The 14,212-nt window shown below is 59.0% G+C and overlaps 1 protein-coding gene across 4 annotated transcripts in view; it reads right to left on the bottom strand.

The window, feature by feature from the left end:
* The window catches only part of LMX1B (LIM homeobox transcription factor 1 beta), an 83,868-nt gene extending 78,857 nt beyond the window's left edge, over positions 1–5,011 (bottom strand). The window contains exons 1-2 of one of the 4 annotated variants that reach the window (XM_054520634.2): positions 4,787–5,011; positions 3,813–3,999 (exon numbers count right to left, since the gene is read on the bottom strand). In XM_054520634.2, coding sequence (XP_054376609.1) covers positions 3,813–3,999; positions 4,787–4,925 — 326 coding nt within the window. In that variant the 5' untranslated portion in view covers positions 4,926–5,011. The remainder of the gene's footprint in view (positions 1–3,812; positions 4,000–4,786) is intronic. The other 3 variants (XM_054520635.2, XM_009244863.3, XM_002820217.4) reach the window with 3 other exon arrangements.
* Between the last annotated feature and the right edge of the window lie 9,201 nt (positions 5,012–14,212).

Genomic DNA, 14,212 nt, shown 5'->3' with positions numbered 1-14,212 from the left:
TGGGAGAAGAAGTAGCCAGAGAAGGCCGGAGCCTCACTGCTCTCCCGCTGGGCTACACCCGAACGCGGGAGCTGGATGGGGAGTGTGGGGGGAGAGGTGAGCCTCCCAAGAAGGTCTTTCCCGGGGTAAACACTTCCAAGGAAAGGAATGTGCAGGGCAGAGCGGTTGGGCCACTGGAGCCACAGCCAGCTGGGGGAAATTTTTTAAAAACTCACCCCAGGACTCAAGAGGGCTTTTTGTGAAACTCAATCAAAGCCTCGATGCTTCTCTTCTGCCAACGTAGGCACATCCTACCTGGACAGGCGAGCCCAAAGGGCCCCCGGCGGGCCCGGCGGAGCCCTGGCAGTCTGTGCCGCCGAGAGGCTTGGCCGCCTGGGCAGGCCCTGCGGGCGGAAGGGCGCCGCGGCCCCGCCGCCGAGGTAGGAGCGCGGCCCGGGCCGGAGCCCCGCGTCTCGCCGTGCACAAAGGCGCCCGCTTGCACCCCAGCGGGTCTCGGGTCGCCAAACCTGGGAGCTGTCTTACAAGCGATTAGACTCCATTTTGTGACAGATTTTTGGACTCTCCCACCGACCCTCCCCCCTTCCGGAGCCTCCTCCAGGAATTCTCCACCTCTTCAGGATAAAAACCCTTTCCAGACGAGCGACAGACGGCAAGAAAAGAGTTACATAATTCTATTCGGCCAAGGCGCCAAGAAAAAAACATGGGAGGGGGGAACGTGCCTTATTTTTCATTTGTTCTCCGGTGGAGGACGCTGAGAGGTGCTCCCGATTTGGGGGAGGCTGCGTTTCCTCTCCGTTTCCTAACTGGTTTTCTGTCCGAATAGGCTGCTTTTTCTTTTTTTTGAAGGAGCCCCCAAAAATCACACATGGGGAAAAAAGAGACTTTTGGAGTTGAGTGAAAATGCCCAAACTCCGCGACCGGCGCTCTGCTCTGCCCGCCAAGGATGTACAAGACGATTTTTATCAAATTCGGCTCAATGTGTCCCAGTGTCAATTAATCACCCCCGTGGTGCGTAAGACAACTTGGCACTTCTGGGTGTCTGGGATCTTTGAGAACAAATCGAAAGGAGGAAGAGACATTTACTAAAAATGGCAACCTCTTTTTAAGGACGGAGCCCTGCAACTCAGCCAGGGGTGAGGACACATTTTTCAGAAGTTGTGTTTGGTGGGGGGATTGTTAATTTCCTAATACCGCTGACGCACAGACTCGACAAAATCAAGAAGGCACGATTCTGCGCCCGCTTGCTTGGATTCCTGTCCGAAAAACATTTACGCACAGATGAAATAAATATGCATCTGCAATTCTCAAAGAAAAAAAGAAATGTGGATAAAAAAATTTTTATTGTGCAAAGAACATCCCTTTCCAGTGGCTGCTGCCTGCCTGGAGCGGCGCTCCATCTCCCTGTGAAACGACTCACTGGGTATTTGTCCCCAAGATTGTCTTGATAACAACCACCCCACCCCCCACCCCCAGCACATCCTGCCGGCCGGCCTAACGCAGATACCTAATTGGCGTTATTGGAAAAAATGGAATGAGGGAGGAGGAGTGAACTGTCCACAGCTAGAATAATGCACTCCCCACCCCAGGCTTCAGCCCCACAGGATCCAGACTGAGTGAGGTCTTCGGACCTGAGATTTGCCCTGTGCCAAAAATCATTCCCAACACACCGGACTGCACTGAAGAAGCTGGCTCTTAGGTGACTCTTTCCTTTTCTTTTTAAAACAAATATACTTTGGACAAAGCAGTCGCAAATGCTTAACGTTTAATTGTTTTGTAAGACGAGGGGGTGAGCCGCTCATCTCTAAGGCAACATCCAGCTGAAATTTCATGACTTTGCCATGCTGTGCCTGAAGAACCAGTGGTTATCCTTTCTTTTCTTTAAAGAGAAGCTCCGTAAATAATTATGGGGAGTGGGGGGAGGGCAGAATATGTACAAGCGATTCATAAGTCTTTTCAATATATTAAAAAGTTTTTTTTTTCTTTTTTTTAAGCTGTGCAAATGATTTGGAGGCCAGTTCTAGTTTCCTGGGCCCCCTTCCCCCACGTGTTGTCGTCAAGGCTGGTGGCTAAACTGGGTGTAAGTGGCACTGCCAGAGCTCGGGATCAGGCAAGCAGAGTGAGGCCAGGGGTGCAGGGCATGGTAGGGAGGGGGCTAGAGGCTGGTGCACCCTACAGAGGGGCTCCTCTAGCCAGCCCAGAGCCCACAGCCACATCTACCCCAAACTATTTTCCCCATTCAATTTGTGCTGCTCTATGCTTGGGCTGCGACTGAATGGACTGGCCTCTCCCTCTCCTGGAACTAGAATCATATTAGTACAGAGCACAGCACAAAGCTGACCTAGGGCAGTGTGCCTAAATCTGGGGTGCTTCCTACTGAGAGGAAGGCCTCAGCTGCACTCTGGGACCAGCAAAACAGCTGAACCTCTGAATGGACGCCAATCCCTACCCAAAGATCCCTCAGCCGGAAGAAAGAGCTAGGTGCAAAAAGCAGCTCAGGCTCAGCCCCCAGACCACCAGGCACAGCCAGAGCCTTTTGGGGTAGAATCCGATGCCTTCTCTAGGGCTCTGGCCTGCACTATTTCCAGGCCTCAGTTAAACAGTTGGGCTGCACTGCTTTCCACTAGACCCTGGATTGGGGACAATCCCTGGGCAGAGCAGGTAGGTTGCACTCACCACGAGGCACCAGCAGCCCAGCTTTTCCTTTTCCTTCCCTGGAGGCTTGGGCATACACAGCCCTCTCTGAGCACCAAACCACCTAAGCAGCCTACCCGCTCTGCCCCCTCATCCAGGATGGTTTTCTGGCATCACTAAAGTTTTCGTAGGCACCCACTGTGTCTGCAACAGAGCTTTGGGGATCCCCACACCCCTCTTTCAGTTGTGGCTCCTCACTGCCTCCCTCCCAATTGCAGTGCCAGGCAGAAAACCCAGGAGGTCAAAAGAAAAAGCCTGCATGTCCTGTTATCTGTCCCCAACCCCGGCCATACGAATCCAGTCTCAGCTAAAAACTAGTTAGCAAGAAGGGCTCAACGCACATCTCTGGCCTCAGCCCTGAGGTTTGGGTTATACCAGGGCAGAGCGGGCCATCCCCCTCCTCAATACACCCTACCAGAAAGGAGGCCTTGTGGGGAGGGCTGACTCAGTCAGCTCCTCACTCCCATTGGGAGCCCCAAATTGTAACTTCCCACCTTTTAAGGTCCTCTTCCTAGAATGCTTCTCCAACCAAAGAAAACTGCAAGTGCAAAATTCCCGCATGGAACGGTTTGGGGAATATGGACATTCTTTTCTCTCCATCAGGGACTAAAAGTGCAGCAGGGAGCCTGGCAGAAAGGGGGCCTCCCTTGCCGCTCAGGCCGTTCAGTGTCCCAGCACTCCACCTCCTGGTTCCTGGCTCCAGGCTCCAGGAATCCCAAACCCCCACACACCAGGCCCTTGAAGCAGTCCGCCAGGCCTGGCTCCCTAAAACATCGTTTTCCTTTGGAAATCAATTTTGGGTTCCCAATTCAGGCCTCCGCAGCGCCAGACCCTATATCCCAGGACCCAGGCACCAAATCCCTCGGCTGGCCCAGCGCAGGATTCCGGGACAACGGATGGCAACTGGGGGCCGTCCGGAGGCTCCCAGGACCCCATCAGTGCCGGCTGGGCTGGGCTGGTCCGCCCCAGCCCCAAAACACGCAGCTCTCGGAACCCTTGGAGCTGCCCGGCCCAGCCGCGCACAGAGCCGGCGGCAGAGCGGGCGCCGAGCGGGCCCGGCAGGGGGCTGACCGGGCTCGAGTGCCGGGCGGTGGCGGGGAAGGAGGACGAGAAGCGCTTACTGTTGGTAGTCTTGTTTGCAGTACAGTTTCCGATCCCGGAAGTAGCAGCTGGTGGTGAGGGCTTGCTGACACGCCGCGCACTGCAAACACTCCTCGTGCCAGGACGACTCGTTGACTCGCATCAGGAAGCGGTCGGAGATGGGCCGCTGGCAGCCCTCGCAGACGGCGGGATGCGGGCAGTCGGAGCCTGTAGCGCACAGGGCGAAAGCCCGGCCGTCAACGCCGCCCGGCCCAGCCCCGGCGTTCCGGTCGCACCGGGCCCACAGCCCCCGGTCCCGAGGGCTCGGGCCGCCCGGGATCACCGCCTGCGCTCCCCGGACCGCCGCGCCAGGGGCCGGGCGGCCCCGGCTAGTCCGTCCCAGTCCTCGGGCTCCGGCGTGGAGAGGCCGCGGGCCTCGAGCCCTGGCTCGGCGCTGTGCTCTCCCCTTCTCCGGAGAATCTGCGCTCCGTGTTAAGACAAATGACAACGAGCACGGCGCAGGGTGGCCGGCTGGGACCAAGACAGGCGAGGTGAGGCTGGGGCGCTCGCTGGCTGACACGCCCCACGGTGGCGTTCGTGGTCTTCTATCCCCGATCTCCCCAAAATCTGTGGTTTGAGTGACCAGGGAGACGTTTTTCTCTTAGAATCTCCCCCACCCCAGGTGACCTTGCGCCTCTCCCAAGCTCGCCAAGGTGATTGCTAGGTCCTCTATCACCCCTGCCACCCGCCACCTACCACACCGGAGTGGCAGCTCTAGAACCTAGGCCTGGAAAGGATGGTAGGTGGCGACTGGAGCTGTCCTGTCCCCTCAGGACGCCTGCCGGAGGCGTACTTGCGGCCCTCTGGCGCTCACTCCAGGAGTCCTGTCTCTGCCTCCTCCCCATGTCCTGCAAACCCATTTCCTTTATCCGTTGGCCCGGACGCCCGTGTCCACAGCCGGACGACGTCCCATCCCACGCCCGTGACCACTCGGGCGTTCCGACCCCGCACTCACCCAGCAGCACCCCCAGAGTGGCGGGCCCGGGGCGCAGGGCGTGCTCCTCCATCTTGATGCCGTCCAACATCTTGGCGCAGTCCGTTTGCCCGCGAGGGAAGCACCTCTCCAGCGACTCGGGACCTGTTGCTATATCCATGGGACGCGGGGCGCGCTGCGGACCCCGCCGGCCAGGCTGCTCGCCCGCCCGCCCGTCCACCCGCTCTCCGCCGCCGCGGCCCTGGAACCGGGGAGGCGCGGCCCCCGCAGGGCAGGGGTTGCGCCGGCCCCCAGCGATCGTGGAGCGGCGACGCGCTGGCCCCGGGCCCCGGCGTCGTGCGGGCGGGCCGGGGCGGCTGCAGCCCGCGCCGCGCTCTCCCGGACACTTGCAGCCACGCGCGCCGGCTCCTCTGTCACCTGCTTGTCAGTCCCGGAGCCCGGCGGCGGCGGCTGCAGACGGAGCCGCGGGGAGGAGGCGGCGGCGGCGGCGGTGGCGGTGGCGGCGGCGGCGGGCGGGGGAGGGTGTGGGGGTGCAGGGGCGGCCCCGCGGGCCGGGGGGGGGGCGCGCGCGGCGCAGCGGGGTCCCGGGCGGGGCGCAGCGGGCCGCGGGGCTCCGGGCGCGCTCCCCGCGCTACTCCAGTGCCATGGTGCGCCCGCTGAGCCGCTGGGTTTAGAGCTGGGGCTGGCGGCGGAGGGATACGTGCCGCCTCACCTCCCGAAACTTCCTGACATTTGAACCCCGCGGCCGGTATCCCTGCGCCGGGATGCGCCGCCGGCTCCACGTCAAATAGTGCCGTCCCGCCCCCCCGCGCGCCCCGGGGCTCCGCGCCCCCGGCCTGCGCCCCGCGCCGCGCCTGGCCCCGAGCGCAGGCCCCGGCGCCCCGGCCCGGCCGGCCGCCCCGCGGGCCCCTCGCAGAAGTTTTGATCGCCTTCGAAACAAATCCCTCTGCTCCACCCCCTTGAAAAATTGATTTGGGAGTTGGGGAGCGAAGGCTTTCTTTTTTCTCCCCTGCCTTCTTTATTATTAATATTTTGTAAAGCTCCAGCGCTACGAGGAGTGGCCCCGAGCGAGGCCAGACTGCGCGGACGGCGGGGAGCGCGGCGGCTCAGCCAGGGGACGGCGCCGGCCGGGAGTGGCCGCTCGGGAACCCCCGACTGTCGGCCGAGGTAGGTCGCGGGGGCTGAGTCGGTGTCCCCCGGGCGGCGGCGCCTGCTCGGGGCGGCTTTGTCCGCGGAGAGGGCCGGCTCCCAGGAACGAAGGACGGGGGCGGGCAGAAGGCGAGGACGGCTGGCCCTGGACTCCTGCAAGGGGGGCCCAGGCCCAGGAACGGGGAGTGAGCCTGGAGTGTGGGTGAGGGGTCTGGGAAAGCTCCGGGCCTGGCAGAGATTGGGCGGGGGACTGAGCCGATGGGAGGTTGGGGCCCCGGGATCGAGAATGGGGGACATTGGGCCGACAAGGAAGGTCAGGCCTGGGTTCAGGCGACCGAGAGTTTAGAGGACAACTAAGGCTGGAAAAGGGGTCCCCGGGCAGGGGCAGGAGCAGTGGGCAAGACCCGGGCCTCCTAGGGTTTGCAGTGAGGTGCGCTAGGAGGGAGTGGTGGCCCCAGGGTAGCGGCTCTGAAGAAATTAGGTTGGCTGCCAAGATCGAGGTCCTTTGGCGGGTCGGGTGCCCGGCCAGGGGTCCCTGGGACGCGCGGATCAAGGACAGTGCTTTAGCCAGCCTGGGCAAAGTGGACCTCGGCAACGGGACGCGAAAGCTGGCAAGATGGAGCTGCCGACTCCCGCGCCAGCCGGGCCTGGCACCCGCGTCCGGTGCGAGAGGCCACAGCGTCGGACTGGCTGTCTCTGGCCCGTGGTCCCCACCGACGCGCGGCTCACCGGGGAGCAGGGGGGCGGGTGCTGCCCGGGGTAGCGGCGGGCTGACCCCCCCGCGATCCGCTGCGGGGCGGCCCCGGCCCCTCCCGGAGCGAGGCAGCGGCGCGGAGCCGGGCGGGGGCGGAGGGCATGGGGGGCGGGTCCCCTGACCTCGCTGGAGGCGAAAGAGCGGATCGGATTTGGAACCTGCAGGAGGCTTGGTCAGAAGTGGCCCCCTGCGCCGCGGGGCCCCGCGGAGGGGCCCGGCTTTGTGGAGGATTAGAGGCTCCCGTCCCACCCTACCTGCGTGTGTGTCGGTGGGTATCTGTGTGTGTCTGTGCGTGTCGGGCCCCCGCCTCTGCGGCTCTTGCCTCCGTGTGCTCCTTGGCTCTGCACACACGGTATGTGTGTCCCTGCAACCTTCCAGACTCCCAGAGGTGAATCTGTGGATCTGTGTCTGAGTCCCCTGCACCTGTGTGTATATGAATGTGTGAGTCCTTCGTGCCTGTGTCTGGGGTGTGTGTCCGCATCACTTCATGCGGGAGCCTAAGTCTTTGTGCATGTCTCAGCCTCTGTATTGTGTCTGCGATCCATTTCTGTATGGGTGTCTCTGTCACCTTTGCGTATCTGTGCGTATCTCCGGGGTTCTGAATGCTTCTGTGTGCTCGCGTGTCTCCTAGCGTGTGTGTGTGTGTGTGTGTGTGTGGTGAGGGGCTTTGTGCCTTCGTGTATTTCTAGGCGCCTTTGTGTGGCTAGGTCGGGGAGTGTGGACAGTAAATGTGGAGTTTCTCTCCCACATCTCGGTCCCCTCTTTGCTTGACCTGGAAACCCCAGGCCTGGACCCGCGAAGTTGGGCTGGGCCTGAGCCGCCTTCTCCGGGCATCTGGGGCGGGGGCGCGGCTGCTGCAGGGAGAAGCCAGGCGGGCAAGGCTTCGGCGCACAGAGCCAGAGCCCCGAGGCGTGGAGCCGGGCTCGGGGCCGGCGGGCGGACCAGGCACTTTCTGCCCTCTGCTGGCCGCGGTCCGTCCCTGCAACCGGGGCTGGGCGACTGCCTGCAGGCGAGAGTCCTCGTTCCAGGCCCAGACCCTCTCCCTCTCCTTCAGGGTGCACTCTTGTCACAGGCCCTGCACCCCCAACTCCTGGCGCAGGGCTCCATCCCCTCCCCACCTTCCCTGTGCCTGGCCTCTCCTACCCTACAGCTCTCCTTTCCCCCTCCTTGGCTGAATGAGGGCCCCTGCGACCCGGCCTCCTAGCCTTCTCTAACTCGGATTGGCGTCCAGTGCCGGTCTGGGGCCGCTGGCTGTGCCCAGAGGCGCATTCCCCGGACCACTCGAAGGCCTGGTCTCAAGGCAGGAGGACTTGTGGGAAGTCCCCCCTCCGTGCCGCGTCTGGTCTGTCCTGGGGCGCATGCATTCTCAGCGCCTCTTCCGCGCTCCTGCCAGTCATATCCCACGCCACCAAGGCGGATATAGGGCGGTCTGCCGCGATACGGCCCGTGCCGAGGTAGGGGCGCTGGCTTGGTGGACGCCAGAGCCTGGCTGCCTTCTCTGGTCTGGGGTGGGGCTGCTGAGTCCACACCCCTTGGGCCCCTCTGCATGCCTTCCCCGCTGTCCATTCATTCCCCCTACACACACACACACACACACACACACACACAGACACACACACACCCCTTCCCTATAGACCCCGTTCCTTGCCCTTTGTCCTCACTCCTCGTGTCCCGTGCTCCCAGCTGAGTTGGCCGGTCTCGGGTCCGTCTCGCACGCAGACGCGCAGAGGCCCCAGATCTCTCCAGCACAATCGGGGTTCCCGCGCCTCTCCACCGCTACCCTTGCCGAATAAGCGGCCGACTGGACGGCACAGCAGGGGCTGAGGCCCAGAGCTGGCTCCTGCCCGCAGGCGGCGAACGGCACCTTGCTTCGCCAGGCCCCTGCGGGTGCGATCCGTGACCCGCAGATTCTCCCGGGCGCCTCTGGCCCACGACGCGGGGGCCGCTCGCTCCACGCAGGCGGCTCCGGGATGCTCTCCCGCTCGGATTTCAGCGCAGAAACAGCCTCAGATTCTCTCTACCTGGGGGAAAGACTGAGTCGGCGGCTCGGAATCACTGGAAGAAGCGAGAATGGAAAGGGAGGCTCTGGAGCGGGGGTCCCTGCTCCTTCCAGTCTGCGGACGCCCCAGCTCCATTGAGCCCCGCCCTAGTCCCCCCTGCTCCTCTTCTTAGGGCCTTACACCCTCTCCTCTGCGCTACCTGCATCCCTGGAGCACGGCTCTATGAGCTGCACTCCCCCACCCCACCCAGCCCTGTCCATCCCGCCCCGGGCTGTCTGGACTGTTTTGTGCTTCTGACCAGAGCCAGAGCCGCACTGCCCCCTCTCAGTTTACCATCCTAGCTGGAGGCACGGATCTAGGGCAGCGCAGGGTGCAGTCCTGGCCGGGTTCGGAGGAGTGGGAAGGCAAGGACCAGGAGCTGCGAATGTCTCTATTCCACTCTGCCCGGAGAGCCAGGGCTGCAGAGAGCCTGGGCCGTCCCACGCTGTCCCGGCGCCATCAGCCCTGCCGAGCCTCAGATCCTTGAGAGGCGGCCAGACTGGGGGGACAAGAGCCGTCCCAAGCAGTGGGCCAGGTTGGGGGCTGATATTCCTGGGAGGTGGCCCCGGGTCTAGGGTCCTGGGAGAACCACACTGACTCCGGAAGTGGAGCGGGAACACCCAGAGACTGAGTGCTGGAAACTTTCCAGCCAGCAGTGACCATGTTATGCTTTTTGGACCCCAGAGGGGCTGGACCCCAGGGCACATGGGCCAAAGGGTCAGGCCCCTTCTCAGCTAGAGATGGCCATGTGTGATCGTCACAGAGTAACACAGCCACCTTTCCGCAGCGCGGTGCAAATGTCTGTGGTCTTGCTGTGCCGGTGGGAGACCTCACAGCGACCTTGAACCCAGGTGGAGGCCCACACAGAGGAGTGAAGGGACGGAGCCCAGCTGGGGTCCTTTGAATCAGGGCTGGGAACTGGTTCTCTCTCCCATTGGGGTTTTCAGCCTAATGGGAGAGGGGCTGCAGGGAGACAGGATTTGTGGCAGAATTTGCTGGTGAGGCAGAGCTGGGGCTCTGAGGCTGCATACAAGTGTGTGTGTCTGTGTGCAGCGGGGAGACAGCCAGCCCCAGCAAAGCCCCTAAGTCCTTCCTGTAGGTTCCCCTTCAGTGGGGCTCTGGCCACAGACCCATGACTTTCCAGCACAAGATCTGGGTCTTTAGTCATGGGATTCCTCCACATTGGGTCAGGAGACTGTGCTCCCTTAGAGCCCAGGCTGCTGTCAGCTCTCGGGACTGGAGCTTTGAGGGAGACGGTGCCCTGGCGGGGTGGCCCAGTGCTGAGGTCTCGCAGTGGCTGGGAGTGGTCAAGAGCAGGTCTTGGGGAGCCACCCAGATCTGGTTCAGGATCTGGCCATGGGACCTCAGGAAGGTCCTGCCCTACTCTCTGTACCTCAGCTTCCTCATCTGTCCCAAAGGGTTGTGGAGAGGCTGAAACGTTAAGTGCTCACCACAACACCCAGCACCTACCAGGCCTCTATACATATTTGGTAAATAATTGGATGGACACTTTGGGAGGCTGAGACCGGTGGATCACAAGGTCAGGAGTTCAAGACCAGCCTGGCCAACATGGTGAAACCCCATCTTTACTAAAAACGCAAAAATTAGCTGGGCATGGTGGCACGTGTCTGTAATCCTAGCTACTTGGGAAGCTGAGGCAGGAGAACCGCTTGAATCTGGGAGGTGGAGGTTGCAGTGAGCCAAAATTGCACCACTGCACTCCAGCCTGGGTGACAGAGAAAGACTCCGTCTCAAGTAATCATAATAATTGGATGGAAGAGGGGCCTTGCTACCAAGACTTTGGGAAATCACAGCTCCCTCCTTCTCCTCCAACCAGGACTTGAGGGCAAACAGACCCCCTGGGCTCACCTGTGTACCTTCCTCCAGGGCAGGTGAAGCTTATCTCCAGGCAGGTGTGGGCTGGGCATAGGAGACCTCCAGGCAGTGCCCAGAGGCCTGGCACAGCCGGCACAGCCTTTGCCACTGGCCCTGCTCTAGACCCTGGGCCTGCGAGTAGCTGCTCAGAGCTGGACCCTGGCGGGGAAACAGAATTAGGGGTGTTAGCCCATTACATCAAAAGCAACCATGTGGGATTCTCAAGGTGTCACATATTTTAAAATTTATTTTCTTCAAGAATCTTTGGCTTTCTTGCCAAATGGATGGGCTGGATTATTTCTGCAGCCTGTCTGGAACCGGGAGCTTCCCCAGCTGAGGACCAGAGTGAGATCAGAGAAGGCCCAGGATCGTATTTGAAACCATAAAAGCCACATTAAGACACTAAGAATAACTCACAGAAAGACATTTTCTATGAATTGGACACAGAGTCACAAAACCCAGAAAGTTCCTTGGTCTCTATCTCACGGGCCTGTGTCTGGGGAAGGGGGCCCGATATGAGGCTGGGGCCAGTGCCCATCCTATTTGATCTTTATCTTAAATCCACTTCAAAATGCTGTGGCTCGGCGGATTGAAGGTTCGCCCCTTCCTATAATTATTTGGTGTCTGGTAAAGTTTTTATGAGTGTTTGTGCAAATACATGCATTTGATGTGCATTTGTTTTAGTTAGTACCACTTTATGTAGGAGGTGTGTGCATCTCCTGTTGGCCCTCAGAAAAGAAAAGAAAAATAAAACCAAGACTTCTGGACCAGGCAGAGGGGTGGAGCTGGGGCAATTCCACTGCCAGCCATGACCCCTGTGATGTCAGGGGCTCCTGGGCACCAGTGATGCTACCAGTTGAGTTTGTAGCCTTTGGGTTTACCTCATGGGGGTGATCAAGGCTGGCAGGTGGGCTTGGTGAAATCCAGATTCTAGGAAGCCTTTTTTTTGAAACATAACTGGATCTGCCTCTTTTGCTTTTTTTTCTTAAGACAGAGTCTCGCTCAGTCAACCAGGCTGGAGTGCAGTGGTGAGATCGCGGCTCACTGCAACCTCCTCCTCCCAGGTTCAAGCGATTCTCCCACCTCAGTCTCCCAGGTAGCTGGGATTATAGGCACCCGCCACCATGCCTGGCTAATTTTTTTGTGTATTTAGTAGAGTCGGGGTTTCACCATATTCGTCAGGCTGGTCTCGAACACCTGACCTCAGGTGATCCGCCTACCTCGGCCTCCCAAAGTGCTGGGATTACAGGCGTGAGCCACCACACCCGGCCTGAGTCTGCCTTTTGGTTACTGTCCTCTGGGCATTCTTGGTAAAGTAAAATTTATAATAAATAAGGGTGAGTTTTGGGGGGACCTTATCATTTAAGTGACAGAACTTGTCTGTTTCTCTAGAATGTGAGCGCAGCAGATCTGGCTGAGAGGAGCTGTGGCTGTCCAGCCCTCTCTGGACAAGGCAGCAGGGTGGGGCAGGATGGGCGTTCCTCCTGTGTGGCTGAGGAAGCACCTGCCCCCTAAGGGTGTCAGGGGCCAAGAGCACCCATGCCTGCCTCACGTCCCCAGCCCAGAGTCAGAAGGCAGCCTGCAGATGTGTTCAGCTTGGCCCCTATAGGTAGTCTCTCCTCCCAGCACTGCAGCCTTGATTTATTTGCTTTAAAATTATTCTAGCATTTTTATTGAAGTATAATACACAGTAGAAAAGTGCACGAAGCATAGGATTACAAAGAGGATATGTCCATGCCACCAACACCCAGATTAAGAGAGAGAATGTTGCTGGCTTCCCAAAATCCTTCTTCATGTTCCCTCCCAGGCACCACCCACCTCCCTTGAAGGAAACCACTATCTTGGTTTTGCCTGTTTTGAATTTTCTATAAATGGAATCATCCTATATACTCCTTACCATACTTTAATCATGAGATTTTGCATGAAAATTTTGCGTGGATTTTTCTCCTGAATAATCAGAGGTCTGATCACTTTGGACCCTCATTCTAGCAGCATGCTGACAAGCTGGACCTAAATTTGTCTCTCCCACCTCCATCCCAGGCAGGACACCCGCTGGATTCCGTTTTCCAGGGAGCATTTGTCTTGGTCACTCCAGCTGTCAACCTTTGGCTCCTCCCCTGGTCTTCAGCCTATCCCCAAAAGGAATCACTGGATGTACAGTGGGGAACTGCATCCAGAACCTTCTCTCACCCCACCCCTCCATCTGCATCCAGTACCCTTTGAGGCAGAGATCATGAGACCTTAAACAGGTGAGGAAATTGGCACCTCAGAGAGGTGAAGTCACTTGCCCAGGGCCACACAGTGTTGTAAAGGTCAGATCCTGGATTCAAACCCGACTGGCCTGACTCCAAACCCCAGGCTCTTGTCATCTCCCCACAAGGCTCCCTCGGGCATCCAGACCCAGGCGTGAACAGTCCCCTCCTGCCTCTTTCCAGTGGGGAGGAAGCTGGACTTTTTCCAAAGGAAACGCTGGGAAACACAAAGCCCCAAACAGAAAACAGGGCAGGGATGGTTCCCAGGCCCTGGCTGCCTAACCTTGGGTGATGCAAGTCTAGTCTGGGCTAGGCTGGTCTGGACTGGTGCAGCCTCCCCAGGTGCGTCAAGGGAAGGTGGCATCATGCCATGCACTGAGTGTCCACCACGGGCCAGACACTTCATCTGTCATTCCCCAATACTCACAATGTACCTGCGAGGTTTGTATTATTATTAGCCCCATTTTACAGATGAGAAAACTGAGGTTCAGAGAGGTTGAATGTCCTGCCTTAGACCACAGCGTCTGAGTGGCTGAACTGGATTTTGAATGCGTTGAGAATGGCTTCCATGCCGTGACACTGTGCTACCCTGGTCCTGTTCTCCTTGACCTGCCTCTCTTCTTGAGTGACCTCCACTCTTCCGTGGTCATGAAGCTGTGACCAGGTGCTTGGTGATTTTGCAAGTGGCTCCTGCAACTAAACCTCAAGTCAGGCCAGCTAGACTCCAGGCCTGAGGTGGATGGCCTCAGTCTGCTTATCTGGAAAGTGGGGATAATATTACTGCTTTCTTTTATTTATTTATTTATATATCTATCTATTTATTTAGATTTTTGAGACAGAGTCTCACTCTGTTATCCAGGCTGGAGTGCAATGGCATGATCTCAGCTCATTGCAACCTCCACCTCCCAGATTCAAGTGATTCTCCTGCCTCAGCCTCTCCATTAGCCGACATTACAGGCACCTGCCAGCACGCCTGGCTAATTTTTGTATTTTCAGTAGAGACGGGGTTTTGCCATGTTGGCCAGGCTGGTCTTGAACTCCTGACCTCAGGTGATCCATCCAGCTTGGCCTCCCAAAGTGCTGGAATTACAGGTGTGAGCCACCATGCCCGGCCTACTTTCTGTTATTATTTGGAAGTTTAACAAAGTCCGTAGACTTTTGAATCTGGAAGAATTAGCAGTCGCCTGTTGGAGTGGGAAGAGGGCTCATGGATGTGCAGAGGTCCTGAAGCAGGAAAGAACTTGATCCGCTGGAGGCCCATGTGGCTGGGTCAGAGCAGGCTCCGGTGTGGCTGCAGGTATGGACAGTGGCCTGACCACAGGGCATCGCAGGTCACAATGAGGGGTGTAGACCTGATCCTCAGGGGGATCCTGAGTAG

This window comes from Pongo abelii, chromosome 13 (assembly GCF_028885655.2).
Source record: "Pongo abelii isolate AG06213 chromosome 13, NHGRI_mPonAbe1-v2.0_pri, whole genome shotgun sequence".
Taxonomy (NCBI): domain Eukaryota; kingdom Metazoa; phylum Chordata; class Mammalia; order Primates; family Hominidae; genus Pongo; species Pongo abelii.
Note: the sequence above shows the minus strand (reverse complement) of the source record. Positions and strands in the feature narration are given on the sequence as shown.